The sequence below is a fragment of the Octopus bimaculoides genome, chromosome 5 (genome assembly GCF_046866305.1).
Source record: "Octopus bimaculoides isolate indiv1 chromosome 5, ASM4686630v1, whole genome shotgun sequence".
Lineage (NCBI taxonomy): Eukaryota > Metazoa > Mollusca > Cephalopoda > Octopoda > Octopodidae > Octopus > Octopus bimaculoides.
In genome coordinates this window covers 113,369,725-113,388,729 of record NC_142932.1, presented here as the reverse complement: position 1 = coordinate 113,388,729, position 19,005 = coordinate 113,369,725, and the positions used below count along the sequence as shown (strand labels likewise).

Genomic DNA, 19,005 nt, shown 5'->3' with positions numbered 1-19,005 from the left:
AAATAGAAACAAAGTTTTATTTAATTTCGAAATAATTAAAAATCGTAAAATTTCCAAATATTTTTTGCTCAGTCATATTTTCCTTGTAGCCAATCAAAGCGAGAATATTTATTATTGCCAAACTTATACCAAGCTTCTTTAGACCATTTCCAAAATGCTGCCGTTTTTACACCTCCTTTTGAATAATCTTCCTTCCATAACTCTCCTTTAGTTTTAAATTCCATCTGTTTATGACGAGGTTTTAAGTTACACTCAACAAACAGACGACGATGCCTATAAACAAAATAACATCCTTTGCACCTGAGTTTTGGATACAGCTTCATTTTGTAAGTACGTTTTTGCTGCCAAGGGAATCCAGTAGTTGGCAGAATGGAAAACAAACTTGAATTATTAGACAAAAGACAGGATGGTGATTTTGAAATTAAAGGTCCACTACCAACATTAAAATTCTTTGTAGAAAAAGACTGGCTGCATGTTGACTTGGTACTTAAGGCTCGAAGAATTGTTTGGTTAGAATTTCCTGATATAATAGTCTTTTGAGTGATTCCATTGAATATAGATGAAAAGTTTCTATGAAAGTTCAATGAAGCTCTTAGTACGCAATTCATCTTGACATACCTGCAAAACAAAAGCAAAAAAAATAAATTTTTTTTTTGATATTGAACTGTATTTGTGACATGGAACACAATCACATCGCTTCACATCTATTTTTCCACACTTGCATGAATCAGACAAAATTTTGCTGAGATAGGTTTTCTACACTTTGATACTCTTCCTTTCACCAATCCTCATCTGTTTGCAGGCAAGACAATATTTTTCATGACCAAACATGTTCTTAATGGAAGACCAGAAACAAATAACATCACTTATATAATGGTAATGTTTGTATACAATCATCACATGCTGTCAAGACAAGAGTACACAAACATGCTTTAATCAACCTGGGGTAATAGGACACTTGCCAAGAGCCATGTAAAGGCACTAAATCCAAGCTTAAATACTGGTTGGAAAGCAAGCTTCTGTACTACACCCATGCTGGTCCACATAAAAAGCACCCAGTATACTCTGTAAAGTGGCTGATGTTAAGAAGGGCATCCAGCCATATAAACCAAACCAAATCAGACTAGAACCTGGTGCAGTACTCCAGTTTGCCAGCTCTGGTCAAACCATCAAATCCATGCCAGCATGGAAAACAGACATTAAATGATGATGATTTTAAAAAAAGAGGTTAAGTGGAAATCACAAGGAATCTGAATTAATGGACCAAATGTATTATATTATACTACAAAGTACAGGATTTAAAAACATCTTGGATTAACTTCCTCTGTCATTCCTAGACAGTTAACATACTTCCTACAAGAATAATCTGTATCTTTTTACAATAAAAAATGTTTCAAACAAAGAAATATAGAGCAGGGTGTTGCTCAGTAATAGATATTTTTTTGAATGAGAATTTGAGTTTGTATCCTTTTAAATCCCGAAGATTGATTGAGCCAATGGGGAAACTTCTGTGTGGTGTGCAAACCTGAAAAAATACCAGTCAAATTTCCCTCTAATTTCTTCTGTCTTGCAAAAAGGGAAGAACATTATTTGATGTGTCTTAAATACTGCAAAAAATACTGGATGCTCAAGGTTGGAAAATCTTAGATCACAGGTCTGCTGACCTGTGAATACACTAAGACAACACACCACCAAGGTTTATTTATTTGCATGCAACAATAAATTCTGGAAGAATCACTGATGGCAAATTTCTTCTCACACTAGAGACCAATATGTAAATTTTTTTGTTTTTCCGATGTTACAATTTTTTTTTTTTTTGCTAAATGGATGGCTATTTAACAGTTGTTAACTATTTAACAGTTGTTGCTTAACCTCCAGTTAACCTGTGATCAAAATTAGTCAAGATATAACCATCTTGTGTTGTTAAATGTATCTACTATCCAATGTGTCCTTTCTTTTTAATGATGATGGGGTTTGATTTGAGGGAGACTTGGCTGCTATTTATAGCAGGTCTGTTGACTTGAGTTTTCACAACCGTTGAATGTAGAAATGTACCCCTTACTTATCCTGTTGCAGTGTGATTGAGGTCTTTATCTGGAAATTCTCCTTTGACTGGATTACACAAACCCATTAACTACATAATGAATTTGAGGATACATTTTTACCAATTTGAGTATCTATACTTATCTACGAAAGTTTTTCCAACACCCGATATCAATGCCAATTTCAATTCTTTTAATTTTACTAATACTTTCTCACTCATGAGGTGTGTCAAACACAATAGAGAATATTTATCAATCAAATGGGGAAGCTGAAAGAAGGAAACGACACATGCAAAAACATTTAAAATTTTATGAGTGCATAAGAAAAAATACTAAGACTATTGCATAATTGGTTAATGCTTACAAATATTAACCGTATAATTTAATTCTTTGTGAAGATGATGAAATGAGGAAAGAAATTAGTGCGATGGTCGCATAAATCGGTCAAACCGGGTCAAACGCTTTAGTTTGACCCATACATTTAGATTCTGCATATTGGTACACTCGGCACAACTATATGCCGGTTTATTAATCCTATTAAGTTATATCAAAAGAAAAAGTCTGGAATTATTTTCAGCTTAAGTAGAATCGTAATTAGGTGGGAGAAGGTTTAAACTGTGTAATTTATCAGGAATACTGTACCATTTTCTTTTTCAACAAATCAATTAAATAAAAACACTTGGAATTAATTTTTAAAAATTCAACTTCCTAAAAGAATAATACTCCATAATATACAGCGAATTTGTATGTGTCAAATATTTATATGTGTTATAATAATTAGAAATGAATATCTCATAAAATGTATTAAACAATAGTATTATAAATTAAATTAAATTATATAGAGATACAGTTTTATAAACATGAAAGGGACATTTGACTTCAAAGAAACATGAAAAACGGTGTAGGTCATATATTAGTGTAATATGAAGACGATAACGTGAGACAAAACAAAGCAATTTAAACACAGAAATTATTTGAAGAAGAAAAAGAATACTTTATACCATATGTGTTAATAAATGTAGGCTGTTAATTTTCTACAATATATACTTTTCTCAATACGAACTGAAGTGCGTAAGTCACATTTTAAAAAGAAACATGGTCTCACCAAGGGAGATAATCGTGTATGCACAGTAACTAACAAGGTCATAACAATAGGTCTTCAAAGATAACTGGAAAATACTCTTGTCAAGGAAAGATTTTCTATGTGGGCCCTCGATTTATTACAAAAAGCTATCAATATCCCAAATCACATACTGCTGTCTTAAAAAAAAATTGAGTATGTTAGATGATGTAATCTATTTGCAAAAAGAGAAATAATGACTTCCAACCTTGTACTGGGGATGAACAATCATTCTACAATAAAATGGGGCTGGGAAGAGGCGTGTTGTTAGTAACCTCCAGTCGATTTTCTTATTAAAAAGAATATAAATACCTTGTTTATTGTGTCAAGAAAACATGGAAAACATTATTTTCTTTTTCGTCGGAACTAAATGCTCTTTTGTAACAGTTAGGACATATTTGTTCAGATATTTATTATCTTGGAAGCTGATTTGATTAAGATTTGGATTTAGTTTGCTTCAATCACAAAATCTGCATTTTTTAAATGGAAGTAAAAAATCTGAAAATCGGTTTTATTTATGAAACAAACTTGATCCCAACATGTTGATTCAGAAGCCTTAAACCCCAACCAAATAAACTGAAGTATGTAAGTGTACCCTCCTTCGTATTGATTTATAGCCGACAGAATGGCTTATATTGAGTGGGCGGGGCGAGGGACGATAATATTGACCCCACCCCCAGTCCTTCATAAGTGTTTTATCGACCCTGGAAGGATAAAAAGCAATTTTAACTTGGACGGTATTCGAAATCAAAATGTAGAAGCGTAATTCTAATGATGAATGAGGCACAAAGCGAAGACTTTTGAGGGAAGAGAATAATCGCTTCATCCTCAGAAGGATAAAAGGCAAAATTGACCTCGATGGGAGTCGAATTGAGAACGTAAAGGGCCATAACACACTACCACAAGGCTTTCTGTCTGTCACTCGACCGATTTCCCCAAACAAGCATTATTCAATGAGAAAAGAAGCATGGTCATTCTTTACACAAGTGACCTTATCTTATCGCCCACCACTTGATATGAGAAAATAAACTGGTTTGATAGTTGAGCTCTGATAGGCTGTATGCAAATGAGTTCGTAACTGGGGTCCGGAACTCTCGTGGGAATAAAGACGAAGATGTTTTTTTAATTTTTTTTCCCACCTGGATGATTCAGTTAATTGCTGGTACCGAACTATATTATCCAAAACTTATCGACCCTTATCTCAGTTATCTATATTTTGATATCTGTGAACAAATGAATTTGGAACTCAGCCTCAAAACATTTGATAAATGCAGTGAAACGGCTCAGCTGTTCCTAATATTGGTTTCAAATTTTGGTGCATGTCCAGCAATTTCGGGGAGGAAGTAAATCAATTATGTCGACTCCAATGTTCAACTGGTAGTTATTTATTTTATCAACTCCGAAAGGATGGAAGGTAAAGTCGACCCCGGCGGCATTTGAACTCAGAACGTAAACTCGGAAGAAGTGCCGCTCAAGCATTTTTTTCCCGGTTCTGCCAGCTCGCTGCCTTAAAAATCTTCTTAATATTAATGGTTTCAAATTAGAAGTGGTGAGCTGGCAGAATCGTTAGCACGCCAAGCAAAATGTTTAGCGTCATTTCGTTCGTCTTTACGCTCTGAGTTCAAGTTCCGCCAAGGTCGACTTTGCCTTTAATCCTTTCGCGGTCGATAAAATAACTATCAGTTGAGCACTGGATCGATTTAATCGACTTAGCCCATTCCCCAAAATTGCTGGCCTTGTGCCAAAAATTGAAACTAATATTGGTTTCAAATTTTGGCACAATTTCGGAGGAGTGGGGCTAAGTCGATTAAATCGACTCCAGTGCTCAACTGGTACTTATTTTATCGACCTCGAAAGGATGAAAGGCACTATGCTTTTGCCGGTCGTGCTAACGATTCTGCCAGCTCGCCGCTTAGAGTCTCTTTGTTTTGGGGCGCTGTGCACTGAACTCATAGGGCGCCACTTCATAGCTAACATTTGCATTGTTCTCTTTGCTGGCAAGCCTTTACCCAGAAATTGACTTAAAAATTTCATGCATTTGCTGAACAGAACCCGTTCTCACCTCCTCTTCCACAGTCTTCACTCTACGCTATTGAGTACGTTATCTTGCACAAAAGGATAGAGATGCTCACTCAATGCAATTTTACAATCAACCAATGTGGCGACTACTGCACCATCTTTGTTCAGCAGTGACAAATGGTCGAAATAACGCAATGACACTTGCAAACGAAAGGCTGGGTGCTTTTTCATGTGTGTAAATTTATTTCTGCATTTACACTATATTACGGAACCTGGACTAATTTTTCGCTCGCCATGGAAATAAACTCTGAGTTTAGATGTAACTGGAAACATTACACCTAAAATGACCACTTCACGAAGACAAGCTGTAAGCAGTGAAGCCAGTCCGCACTGCTGACATTCTTTTAATTTGATGAAACCGAGAAGGTAATCTGATTATCAATTTGTTATGGTAACTACAGTTTTATAGTGAATAGCCTTCCTCGATTTCGAACATAGAATCTTTAAGCTTGACTGTCAAAACCGTTATATTTGGCAATGATGATCAGAGATAATTACCACTAGCGATTAATAATATATTTGGTAATGTTGGCTAGAGTTAATTTGGGATATATCCCTGAATTCTATTATAAATCTACTAACACTTTCCCAACCAATCATGTTTGATGCCACTTTTGGATAGGTGTTGATAGACAAAAAGAAAAGTTTGATTTTTATACTCAAAGTTCTCAGGGAATATTATAGAACTTTTTAGTGAGATTATAAAATCCCCGGAGTTCAACTCATTTATGCTGTAACCAGAAGCTATGACCTTCATTTATATGAAATCTTTCAGCTCATCTTTCAGCACATCTTTCAACAATTTCATTATTTCCTAATTTACACACAACAAATTGTATGTTTTCTGTTGTGTCTGGAGAGAGTCATTTTCTTATCGTGCCTATGTTATGTTTATTAAAATGATTAGTGTTATTAATAAATATTATTGAAGAAAATTCTGTCCTCTCAGCCTGCTTTTACTATTGATCATTCAACATATTAATTATAACACAGCAATAGTTTCTTTGAATGGGAAAGAAATTTCGTTAATTTTCTCCCTACCTGCCCAATCAAATATTTTTTCTCATATTTTAGATCGCATGCCTACATTGTTCGTATTCGTAGTATATTGCTTTATGCTAGTAAATTGTGAACTTGAACGCATTTTATTTTATTTATTTATTTATTTATTTTCGCATCTCATGAAGTTTATTATAAATTTACTTCTCTTTGGTTTACTGTCAAAATAAATTCAATCAATTGAATCGAAATTTAAACTGAACCTACCGTTTCGTTCATAATGGCAATACCAAGATAAGATAGTTGTGTTCAGAAAATTTTGACAGAAAGCTTATACGTGATTGATCCGTTCGATTATGATTTTACGAGGGAATGCTGAAAAGCTCCTGGCTTTAATTGTCACGAAAGGCCTGGTTGGAGGCTCAACCTTCCGAGTTCTTTTACAGGGCTTAGAAAAAATGAAGGACCGCTGCAATAAATGTGTGAATCTGAGAGAGGAATATGTTGTATTAAATCATAATTAACTAATCCTCCTGTATTTTCTTTTATTCAAAGCCAGGAACTTTTCAGCACCCCCTCGTAGTTTGGGATCACGAGTAAGCCACAACAGTTTCACGTAGTTGATTTATAAATCGACTAATCAGCATGAAGTTGTGATGTGATATGGCTTCTCGGATGATCTAAAATTCGCTCTCATTTTTTTTAATTACTTAAACAGTTTGGCGCCTAACTCGCAGGCAGACCACCTTGGTACTCAAGCAGACGACACCTCAGGCACGTGGGCAGACCACCTCGAGCAAGAGACGACTTCGGAACTCACGATGTATCACAGTTAGCCTTCAACAAGACATAGTGCCAGCAAAATAAATCATGTCCATCAATAAATATGTCAAAAGTTCGGAGTTTCTTCCTTTATAATGCACACCGCCAGCTAGACCATGCGACGACAAAACAGCACCAGCAAGCAACCACCACGTTGTTAGTAACCAAGCAACTGCGCGACAAGATTATCACCAATCGCAATAGAGAGCAGCGCAATATATTTGCTACTTAAGTCTTATAGATCTGAATAAAACTACATTAAAATAATGGTTTCAAATTTTGATTCAAAGCCAGTAATTTCAGGGGCAGGGTTTAGGCAATATCATCGACTCCAGTTCACGACTGGTACGTATTTTATTAACCCTGAAAGGTTGAAACACAAAGTCGATCTCGGCGACATTTGAATTCAGAGTTTAAAGCCAGAAATACTGCTTGGCATTTTGTCCGGTGCGGAACGGTTCTGCCTACACGCCACCTTCAAGCTATATTAAAATAATAATAACAATGTATTATAAACCTGTCTGACATACTTTAAAATAACATTGCACATTAGTGACATACACCAGTTGTCATTTGCAACAGCTGACGTACTGTAAACAATCAGCCCGGATCTCATGGTCCGCTCTGTTTAGTTTCACCAGGGTGCTCTTCCACACGGCTTTGTCAAAACGCAAGAATTTGCAAATTATTGAAGATACCCGTTGTGTATTTAACATCAACATTTCAGATACATTGCAGTTATAATACTACACACACACACACACACACACACACAGACACACACACACACACACACACAGACGTGTGTGTGTGTGTGGTTCAACTTTACAGGAAACAAAAGACGAAGACTGGTGAAGGAATAACAAGCAGGTGTATTAGTTTAATACTCGGGAAGAATGGAAAAGTATTTGACCTTTCGAGCCTACTCTCTTCGATAGAAAAAATTAAGAGGAAAAAACGGAGAGAGAAAAAAATGTGTAGGGATTAAAGGTTCAACATGATGACATGGCTAGAAGTATATATATATATATATACCTCGTAGAATCTTTAATTTGATATATTTACATAAAAGTTCATCGGTACTCCGCAATCTGTCCATATTGTGCCAGGATTCATTAGAATCTAGGTACATCAACACGTAGGATGCCAGGACTGGCGAGGTACCATAACATTGAATTCACAGTGAAGTATCATGTGTTGGTAGTATACTGCAGGTATGTATATATGTAGGTACCAAATCCAATATAAACCATAGATCCGACTCAGAGTTGGTTCCAGATGTTGCATACGTATAAAAAGAACACAAATGAGATTTAAAATTTACTACAGCTGTTTGGGTAAAATTTTATTGATGCATTCATAGATTACATCATAACATAAATCCACCATCTTCAGGTGAAATTTTAAACAGGTATAAACAGGCAAGGTGAGCCCTTTTACCTTGCCTGTTTATACCTGCCTAAAATTTTACTTGAAGATGGTGGATTTATGCTTTAATGTAATCTATGAATACATCAATAAAATTCCGCCGAAACAATTGTAGTAAATTTTAATCCCCATTTGTGTTCCTATGGTGAATATGATATATATATATATATATATATATATATATATATATATATATATATATATATATCCAACGGCTGTGTGACTACTGGAATATCGTCATTATTATCACAAAGTAAAACCCTTTAATACTTTTATAATTGTAGGTTACGAGTGATGGATTTTGTCCAATACATACTAAAATATGTCAAAACACGTGGACAAAATTTCAATTCGCTGAACCAGAACCGGCACTTATACAGCCTATCATTATGAAATATGATAGGGTAGTCTTATTCAACGAATATAGTTAAAAAACTAAACTTTCAATAGGAATTCTAGGGAGTCATCTTATACACCGACTTTACAATATATCAGTTCTTTTGTAGTAGTAGTAGTAGTGGTGGTGTTGGTGTTAGTGGTGGTGGTGTTGGTGGTGGTGGTGATGATGATGTGGTGGTGGTGGTGGTAATGGTAGCGGCAGCCGTAAACCTTATTGAGTAGATATGTGATCAAATGTGATTTTAAGCACAATTTCACCAAAACACGATCCAATATGATTTGACCAAACGGTTACAAAGTTCGCTTTTTCAATCAAAAGGTCCCAGATTCGTTTACGTTGTGTGACATCTTGAGAAAGTGCCTTTCACTACAACCTCGAGCAGACGTAAAATTGGGGAGACGAGTGGATAGTACATGTAAAGCTAAGGTTCGGTTTTGTCCATCTCTGTGTCACGCTGACTTGGCATGTGTATAACGTTAAAGGTAAGCTCTATCTGTGGAATATCCAGCCACATATACGGTAGTTCAACGAGTAGATAGTTTCAGCTGACCGAACAACGGAAAACTCATGATCGGATATTCCGGCAAAAATCCATTCATTCATAATGTGATTCGAAGGAGATTTAGTTAGTCCTAGAATGTTGAACGATTACATAGAGCTGTTGTTTAGCCCCATAAACTCCGATCGAACAGATCAACAATCAAAGTCATTCCAGCCATCTTATCTTTAGTGTAATGTCTCGAAATATCTTATCCAATGAGTCCTTTCCTTTTAAGACAATATGCTGTGATTTGAGGAAGATAGACTGACATTTCTAGTAGGTCGAGTGAACACGTTGAGATTCTGTCAATAGTAGTTATTGTTGTTTAGCCCTAGGTCACCCGTGATTGTGCAAGCCTATGATCAAAGGCGTTCCAGCAGTTGATTACCCGTTTTTTTAAAGTATCTAAAACTACGTTACCAAATGTATGTTTTTTTTAAAGATATTAGAGTGTAATTTGGGTTAATTTGGCTGCTAACTCTAACAGGCCGAATGAACGCGTGGAGGTAAGTCTCTTTGTAGTAGTATTAGTATTAGATGTCGATTAAATACTTATGTAAGGAAAATGAACAACCGACTTCTGATGAAACAGTAAAAGCGCTAAAGCTAATTGGATCACTACATTTTTTTTTTTTTTTGGCCACTGGAAAACGAATAAATAGTTTAACCACAGTATCTACATTTTGCAGCTAGGCTAAAATGTTTCCTAAAAAAACACCTCCTATGTCAATATTATAACTCATTTTATAAATTGAATAAAATAAACGCTGTGGAGTGCTTTTCTTAATTAATTATGTAAGTTGTCTCCCTTCTAACATGTAACTCTCCAGCTTTGTTAAACTTTAGTTGCCACGTTGGTTATTGACGACGTGTTCTATATTTCCGTCATTGCAGTATTTTATCACTTACACGTTGGCTTCCTTTGTCATTGGACTTATTTCAGTTTTTATACTTATTTAATATAGGATCAAGTTTTACAGTTCATAAGTTGAACACAACTGTAAGTATTTGTCTTCTGTAAGAATAATTTTATGCCAAAGAAAACAAAAACTAACCGGCTTGTCAAAAGTAGAGCTATCAATATGGCCGTTAAGATCACTTAATCCACTGATGTTTATTTCATCCTTTCGTCAATGATTGCTTTTATTATACACCCCTGCATCTTTACTATATTACATATATACTCTCTGTGAAATTTATTATGAAATTCTTACTTGTACTTTCAAGTTTGAGGAAGAAATCAGTTTATATAGATTAAAAATTATTATAATGGGCGTGGGTGTTTTGAATAAACAACTCGGCAATTTCAGATTATTATTTTAATTTAATAAGTATTTATCTGATAAATCGTGATTCTTTCATCTTCGTTTGTAACAGGTTCCGATATAAATTAATCTGAAAACATTGCATTTAAAAAACAGAGAGCCGAACTTGAATACTTTATAATATAATATAATATAATATAATATAATATAATATATATATATATATATATATATTTCTTCGAAAATGTCAGTGGAGAGATCTTTATCACCTTTCCCCTGTTATCTAATTAGTATTTTATTCATTTTTCTGGAATTATTTTTAATGGCTTCTTCTAATATTGTCCTTTTAGATTTGAACTCTTAAAAAAAAAATCTGAAGAACTTTTGGTATTTCCTTTCGAAACAAGTTAGGGAAAAGATCTCCCCCCCCCCACCACCATAATTCCTTTCCGATCAGTTTGTTAAAATTTAATTTGAGTTTTACTGTATGAATGGTGTCTAAGAACTTAATTCTGTATACATATCATTATGCAGACCTTTCATATTTTTGGATCTAGTTCGTATTCATCATGACATTCTACGATATTGCAGATATAGTCACAAGTTACATCAGCTGTATCGAATTAACGCTTGAGATTTCAGTTTGTAAACCAATTTAATTCCAAATACTACACTTCAGTTTTCTGTCAGTTTTTATATCATATTCAATCATCAACGCCTGTAAAGGTTATAAAAGATTCTCTTCGGTACGGACAGATTCAATTAGTAATGCATTGGACACCACCTACTCTATCTCATTACTTAGCATACCCTATTAATTATTATTCTTGTTGTTACTATTCTTGTAATGCCCCATTACCTGTTGCTTTCGTGGCATATGATCACGATTATTATTACTGTAAGTAGTAGTGGTCGTTTTAGCTCTTTACGTTCAGAGTTCAAATGCCACCGAGGTCGACTTTATCTTTCGCCCTTTCGGGATCGATTGAATAAGTACCAGGTGTCGATGTAATCGACTTCTATTCCCCCTCGAAATTGCTGGCCTTGTGCCTAAATTATAATAATTATTAGTAGTAGTCACAGTGTTGTCGCCTCGCCGAAGATTGGGTCTTTGAATTCGCTTATTTCGTGTTAGCTAATAATTCACACCATCACCTTTCCTAATTATAATCTGAAATTCATAGGCTAACTCCCCCACCCATCCCCCCCAAATATCTACCGGAGTATGATATTGAGCGAGCGATATCAAACATTTGTATCTTGAAATATATATATATATATATATATATATATATATATATATATATATATATATATATATATATATATATATATATATATATTGCGTACGTGTTTGCTATATTTTATCTCACACTTGTATTAATAGCAAGTTCTTGGCGAACTATGTTAACAGGTGTCAATTTATCTAGTTGGAATTTCCTTACTTAAGCCGTTAGTTCCTTTCAGAAAGGGCCTAAGCCTCGCAAATTCTCATTTAACCTTTTATGATCTAGACTATATAAACCATTCTAACAAACCATTTGACATTTAACAGAAAATACCAATTTGGTTCATTTTTTTTCTTTTACAATTTATCTGCAACAATTAATGCTTCGTTGAATTTTTTTTTTCCCACTCGACAAAAGAGTTTACTAAACACGTTTCTAATATGATCTGTGAGACTTACCATACCTCTGTGTCTGATTTAACTGTCTCATCTTTGTCTCCCTTTACTACGTGTATTCATTACTAACCACCACAAGATATTCATTTGTCAAATGTCTTATCTTTTTTACAACCTGATAAATGTGTGGCTATAGCTGCCATAAATAAAATATAAAAGATAATCAGTATGAAATATGTGTCATGCATACAAAAGAAGCTGGATGTCAACAGCTGAGTCCAGTCACACCATTATTAAATGTTGATAGAATCTAAGAGATCTAAGAAATGTAGATAGATCGGGAAAATCGGTAGAGCATCGAAGATGTCTTGCGGTGTTTAGTTGCGTCCCTTTATGTGTTGAGCTCAAATCCATCCAAGATAAACATTACTTTTCTTCTAGAATCCATAAAATGGATAATAATCGTTTATTGGTGTTGATATAACTAGCTATTCCATCGTTCGTAAGTTTGTCATTTTGGTCTTACGTAACAGCAAGTACCCCGTCATGTGGCCTTGTTATTGAATGTTTTGAGTTTATGGATGTCTTAGTCACTTGAAGTGACACTTTTATATCGTTGGGAATTATCATTCCTTAGACTAGAAAAACGAGGTTCCTTATAATATTGAACCTTTTCTTTTTTTATTGGATTGGTTTAACGGAAGGAGTAGTATCCAAAGTCCTTGTAGACCTAATGCATCTGGAGTGATCGATACAATTAATATTACTCTTGACCATTCACAAGTTGGCAGCTGCAGGAAAGACATGTGCAGAGTGAATTACTGAAAGTTGATGTTCTGGAGTGAGGTAGGTAGCTAGTGCAGGGCTCGGGGTTGTAGATATAATATGGATGAAGAGACACAATCTGGTTGAGAGTGCTTAGATGACAGGAGACTAACCAGACCTGAAGAGCTGAGACCACTGTAGTAGCTATAGAAAGACAGACGGAGGGAGGGAGGGAAAAGAGACAGCTCACCTATGGGCCAGAGGTTAGTGAGTGACATCATCCCAATTTGATCTTTCTTTGGGTGCAATCTAAGATATCTGTGTAGCAGCAGTTCAGTTCCAGTCTGGGGCAGCACACCATTATGGGCCTTTGTAGAGAGTGAATAATATTTGAAGTCTGTAGTATTTTATTGCGCTGAAGAAGTCAGTCTTTGAGATGCTGTGTATTCACTAAGAAAGATCCTCAATGATACTGAAATCTAGTATTTGTAGCAACCTTGAAGGATCCAGCTGTGTGCTGTTCATGTTTAGGGGTTCATTAGACTATGAATGGTTATATAGCAATAAAGTTAGTCAAGATCAGTTTAATATACTAATATATAAAGTTACAGATGTTTTGTTAAACCCCTTCTAAAGACTTATAATGAAGCATAGAGATAGTCTACTTTGATATATAGTCACAGAAGGAGTAATGACTATAAACTGCAAAATCTACTTCTTGGAGGACAAATCACTTCAATCTGTCACACTTCTTATAAATACTTTCCAAAAGTAAATCTTCTGCTGAATATCAACTTCATTAGAACCACATGGAAGAGAATTGCTTTTCTCTTGAAAGTTACATATACAGGGGTTGGACAAAATAATGGAAACACCTTAAAATTTCAAACAAATTTATTTTAATATGGGGTAGGACTGCCTTTAGCAGTAATTACAGTTTGAATTCTATGAGATATGGATTCGTACAAAGTTTGAATTGTTTCCAAAGGAATTTTTGTCTATTCTTCAGCTAAAACAGTCTCCAGTTCTTGTAGTGATGATGGTGGAGGATATCAACTCCTTACTTGTTTTTCTAAAATGCACCATAAATGTTCAATAATATTGAGATCTGGGGACTGTAGTGGCCAGATAAGATGTTCAACTTCACAAGAATGTTCCTCGTGCCATTCAGTAACAACTTTAGCTGTGTGAATTGGTGTATTATCCTGAAAGATTGTGTTTCCCTCCGGAAACAGTTCCGCAACCATAGGATGAATTTGATCAGATAAAATGCTTAAATAGTCTTGACTATTAATTCTATCATGAAGGGAAACTATTGGGCCAGCAGATTTCCAAGATATAGCTCCCCAGATCATCACAGATCCTCCTCCATGTTTAACAGTTGGAAGAAAGCAGTCTGGGTCAAATGCTTCTTTTGGCTATCTCCTCACGTATACTTGGCTGGTGGTTGGAAATAAGGTAAAGGATGATTCATCTGAAAAAATAACGTTCTTCCACAGCTCTAGGGACCGATTCTGTAGGTTTTTACTTCACTTTAAATGCTTTGCAACATTTGTTTTTGAAAGTAGTGGTTTTCTGATTTCAGTCCTCCTGTGAAATCCGGCTTTGTGCAGCTCCCAGTTAACAGTTTTTGTGGAAACTGGGTTCTCGGGGTGGTCATTAAGCTCTGCAGTAATTTTGGGAGCTGTACTTTTGTGATCCTTTCTAACAATTTGCGTAAGAGACAGACAGTTCCTATCTGAAAGTTTTGGTTTTCTTCCGGAGTTTTGTTTCGACAAGGAGGATTTTTCCTTTCTCAAAAGCTGTCATTACTTTTGAGACAACACTTCTTGATACACCAAACATTTTGGCTGTTTTCGTTACACTAGCACCTGTCATATGAGCACCAACAATTTGACCTCTTTGAAAGTCCAATTGATCTGTCATTTTAATTACCTTTTTCTAATGATATCTGAAAAGAAACAGCAATTTTAGCAAAACATATTAAGGAATCCTAATAAGAAATCAAGAAAACATAAAAATAAGCAAGCTTTTGACAGTTTTATAGATATTTCAAAATTATAATGCTGTGATGCTAGGTGTTACCATTATTTTGTCCAACCCCTGTATGTATTTCAGCCATGAGAAGCTTTTGAGTGCTTTGACAGCCTAAAATATATCCAGCTATAGAATATTGTTCTTTTATAGCTATGAAATAGTTCTAACTGTTATTTTACCTTCTAAAAATACTTCAAATTACAACCTTCTTTCTTTCTGTATTTTATGCAAAGTAATTCCCAGAGATTATTGACCTTTAAGGGTTCATATATCTAATTAATAGTTTAATTTGGATCATATCTCTTTCTGGACCAATAACTGGTAAATATGTTTAGATCTCTCTATTATTGCTCCTTGCTTGTTTAACATCTGGTCTGTTTACCCTTAACATCTCCCAGGGAATCTGCATTACCTATAATTATAGAATGAAGAGGTAGTTTTTTTTTTTTTAAGTTTTGGAATGAAGGGATGCACTCATGGACTATTTCAGGGACTGGCTCAGACTGGTAGGAAGAAACCTCCTCAGATCAGAGAGCTTGCTCAAATGGTCTGCTAAAGGTACCCAAAGGCTAGTGGTGGTATTAAACTTGCTGACAGATTAAGTCTGTTACCCAAAGACAGAAAGCTTGGGGAAGGCCTATCCAAAAGTTTAACTTCCCATCAAATATATTGGCTTTTCTCAACTCAACTTTTAAAGTAAGAACTGCTTGAAATATTTCTTGCAGCTTAAAATAGTTTTTTTTTTATTGATCACCAAAATTTACAGCATGTGACTTTATTAACTAATGCAAGATGTTGATTTTACCACAGATTTGTGTAGCTGTCTCACAAGAATGTTATCACCTGTGAGTCTTTGTCTTGATATAGATCTACTCTACATGGCTACACAAGTCATTACTGTCTACTACCTTCATTACAGCTGCTGTAGATTTAGTTATGGCTTTCCTGTTCTATTTACTTCTTTATTTGTTACAGTTCAGTATTTTAAATATTACCATAAATACTCAGTAAAAGAACTGAATTTAACCAAACTCTCTCTCTATTTTACTCTCTACATTATTATTTAGGGGGTGAGGAGGGTCTGTCATGTGCCCTAGAACCCATAAGGCTGGAGCTTACCCCACTTTATATGGCGTATTAGTGACTGATTACAATACTCACCCCTGGATGGGATGCTGGTCCATTACAGGGTTAACTTCCCAGCTATTATTGGTACTTGTTTACTGTTCAGTGGACTGGAGCAAAGTGAAATAAAGTGTTGCATTCGAGAACCCAACACAATCTTAAGATCATAATTACAAAACCGTTATCATTAGGTTGTATGCCTTCATACATTGTTATTTACTAAATTACAATGTTTTTGTTTTGTTTGGTAAACATTTTAATTTCAACAGGAATTATTAAAATAATGATTTTTAATCTTCTCTGCCTTGCCTTTTTTTTTTTTTAAAGGAACAATGAAAGTAAAAGAGATTGATCGAACTGCAAATGTGGCGTGGTCACCATCGTCACAGCATCCAGTGTACCTGGCAGCTGCAACTGCTGCACAACAGCTTGATGCAACTTTTAGGTATGTTAATTGATTATTTTTCCTAATATCATTACCCAATTTCAATTTAACTACTGTAGTGAAGCATATATATCAAGGCATATTAACTGGACCATCCACCACTTAGTCATCAGTTTAAATTTTTATTCTAGTTAACAGGTATGTTAGTTGCTGGCCAAGGCTACATCATATGCTAGCCATTATTTTCACAGTTAAGTACACATGTGATCAAGAGACAAATACAAGCAAATATGGAAAGCTAGTAGTAGCAAAATGCTCTAAGTGTTATGATTTCCATGCTTGCATGAATTTGACAGAATTTGTTAAAAAATATTTCCTATGTCTAGAAGCCCCTCCTGTCACCAACCCTCACCTGTTCCAAGTAAGATGGTATTTCTCCATCACCAGGTATGATTTCATGGAAAATTAGAAATGAAGGTCACAGCTTGTATGATGGTGGATATAAAAATGATAATGATATGATGGGCTTCTTTCAGTTTCCATCCACCATATCCACTCACAAGGCTATGATCAGCCTGAAGTTATAGTAGAAGATATTTTCCTAAGGTGCCATGAAGACTGAACCTGAAACTATGTGGTCAAGAAGCAAACTTCTTAACCGCACAACATTTGCTGCACCTAAACATACCCCCCCACACACACATACACATCATCATCATCATCATTTCAATGTCTGCTTTTCTATGCTTGCATGGCTTATTTAGAATTCTTTGAGTTAGATTTCTAAGGTCAGATGCCTTCCTAGTAAAACAGATGTAGGAACAAATGGTGTAAAGTGCATCTTGTATTTGTCATACACTTTCCTTTATGTATATGTGTGTGTGTATAATATATACATATGTATGTATGTCTGTATGTCGCTTCCACTTGGCCAACCACTCTCCCTCTAACATCTCCGTTTTTGGCCTCGCCCTGCACCATGGGTCCACTCCCTCGCGATTCCACTTGGAGCAACGCTATATTTTTAACCTTAATTCTTCTTTCCCTTTCGGACTCAACGCAGCCCCCTCCTCCTTATGACTCTCCCCTTTATGTCTATGCAACACTTTTCTTTCTTTTTTTTTTTTTACCCCCCCCCCTCGTCCCCTTTACATTATATCCATTATTCTCTTGTTATTACACTCACTATATTTTTCCACTTTTTATCTCACCCCTTCCTACACGCACACATACCCACACACAAAAAATACACACACATGTAAGCACACCTACCCCCCAACACAACACACACGCACAACACATATGCATGCACTCACACGCTCAGACTCGCCCACACACTTATACAAACGCACATACACACACACAATTGCGCATACACACATGCTAACAATCACGCAAACACACACACACCCACCCAAGCATACACACCCTTGCACACATAACCCACATATACCCCCATTCACAAATACCTCCCACACACCTGACAACCCATACATACCCCATTCACACATACCTCACATACACCTACACACACACCTCCCACACACCTTACATATATACCGCCCACATACATGACAAACATACATGCGCGCCCTCACACACACATAGACAAACCCACATATATACACACACACACCCATATATACGCGCACGCCTACATACACAGCTGCATACACATGCACACACATACACACAGGAGTGCACACAAAATAACACACATACCTGGCACACATCCTTATGCTCTCACACACATAAACACACACATACACACCTCTCACATACACAAAACCACACACACAACACACATACACATATGCACACATACACATATACACACATGCACACACGCGCACACACCTCTCACATACACAATACTCACTCACATATATAACACACATGCACGCACGAAAACATACACAATATACACATACACGCATGCACAAAAAATATACACACACGCGCACACACACGCACACGGAAACACACATACAGACACATAAACGCACACACCCGTACCTAACACTCACAATCCCACACACACCCGCACATACACACACATGCACACACCCACACACACACACACGCACACACACTTCTCACCAACACTACACACTCACACAGACATGCATACAATCACACACACATGGGCATAAACAACACACGTACATACAATAGCAAACGCACGCACACACACATACACACACGCGCACATACAAAATACACACACACACGTACCCGTACCCAACACCTACAACCCCACACAAACACGGACACACACATACTCAAAAAACCACCTGTTGACCTTCCATCTAACACTGTCTATAAGCATCCACTAACCATTCCTGCTACTAATTCCTTCCACTACGTCATACA

At 35.9% G+C, this 19,005-nt stretch overlaps 1 protein-coding gene and 1 long non-coding RNA gene across 5 annotated transcripts in view; one reads left to right on the top strand and one right to left on the bottom strand.

The window, feature by feature from the left end:
• On the bottom strand, positions 1-4,509 carry LOC106877005 (uncharacterized). Its single transcript, XR_001410315.3, has 2 exons — positions 3,044-4,509; positions 1-618 (listed from the first exon to the last, which is right to left on the bottom strand). It is a non-coding gene; the product is annotated as an uncharacterized LOC106877005 (long non-coding RNA).
• A 5,740-nt stretch (positions 4,510-10,249) lies between these two features.
• LOC106868452 (protein transport protein Sec31A) overlaps positions 10,250-19,005 on the top strand; it is a 61,880-nt gene continuing 53,124 nt past the window's right edge. For all 4 annotated transcript variants that reach the window (XM_089352983.1, XM_052968153.2, XM_052968154.2 and 1 more), the window contains exons 1-2: positions 10,250-10,431; positions 16,575-16,692. In XM_089352983.1, coding sequence (XP_089209109.1) covers positions 16,580-16,692 — 113 coding nt within the window. In that variant the 5' untranslated portion in view covers positions 10,250-10,431; positions 16,575-16,579. The remainder of the gene's footprint in view (positions 10,432-16,574; positions 16,693-19,005) is intronic.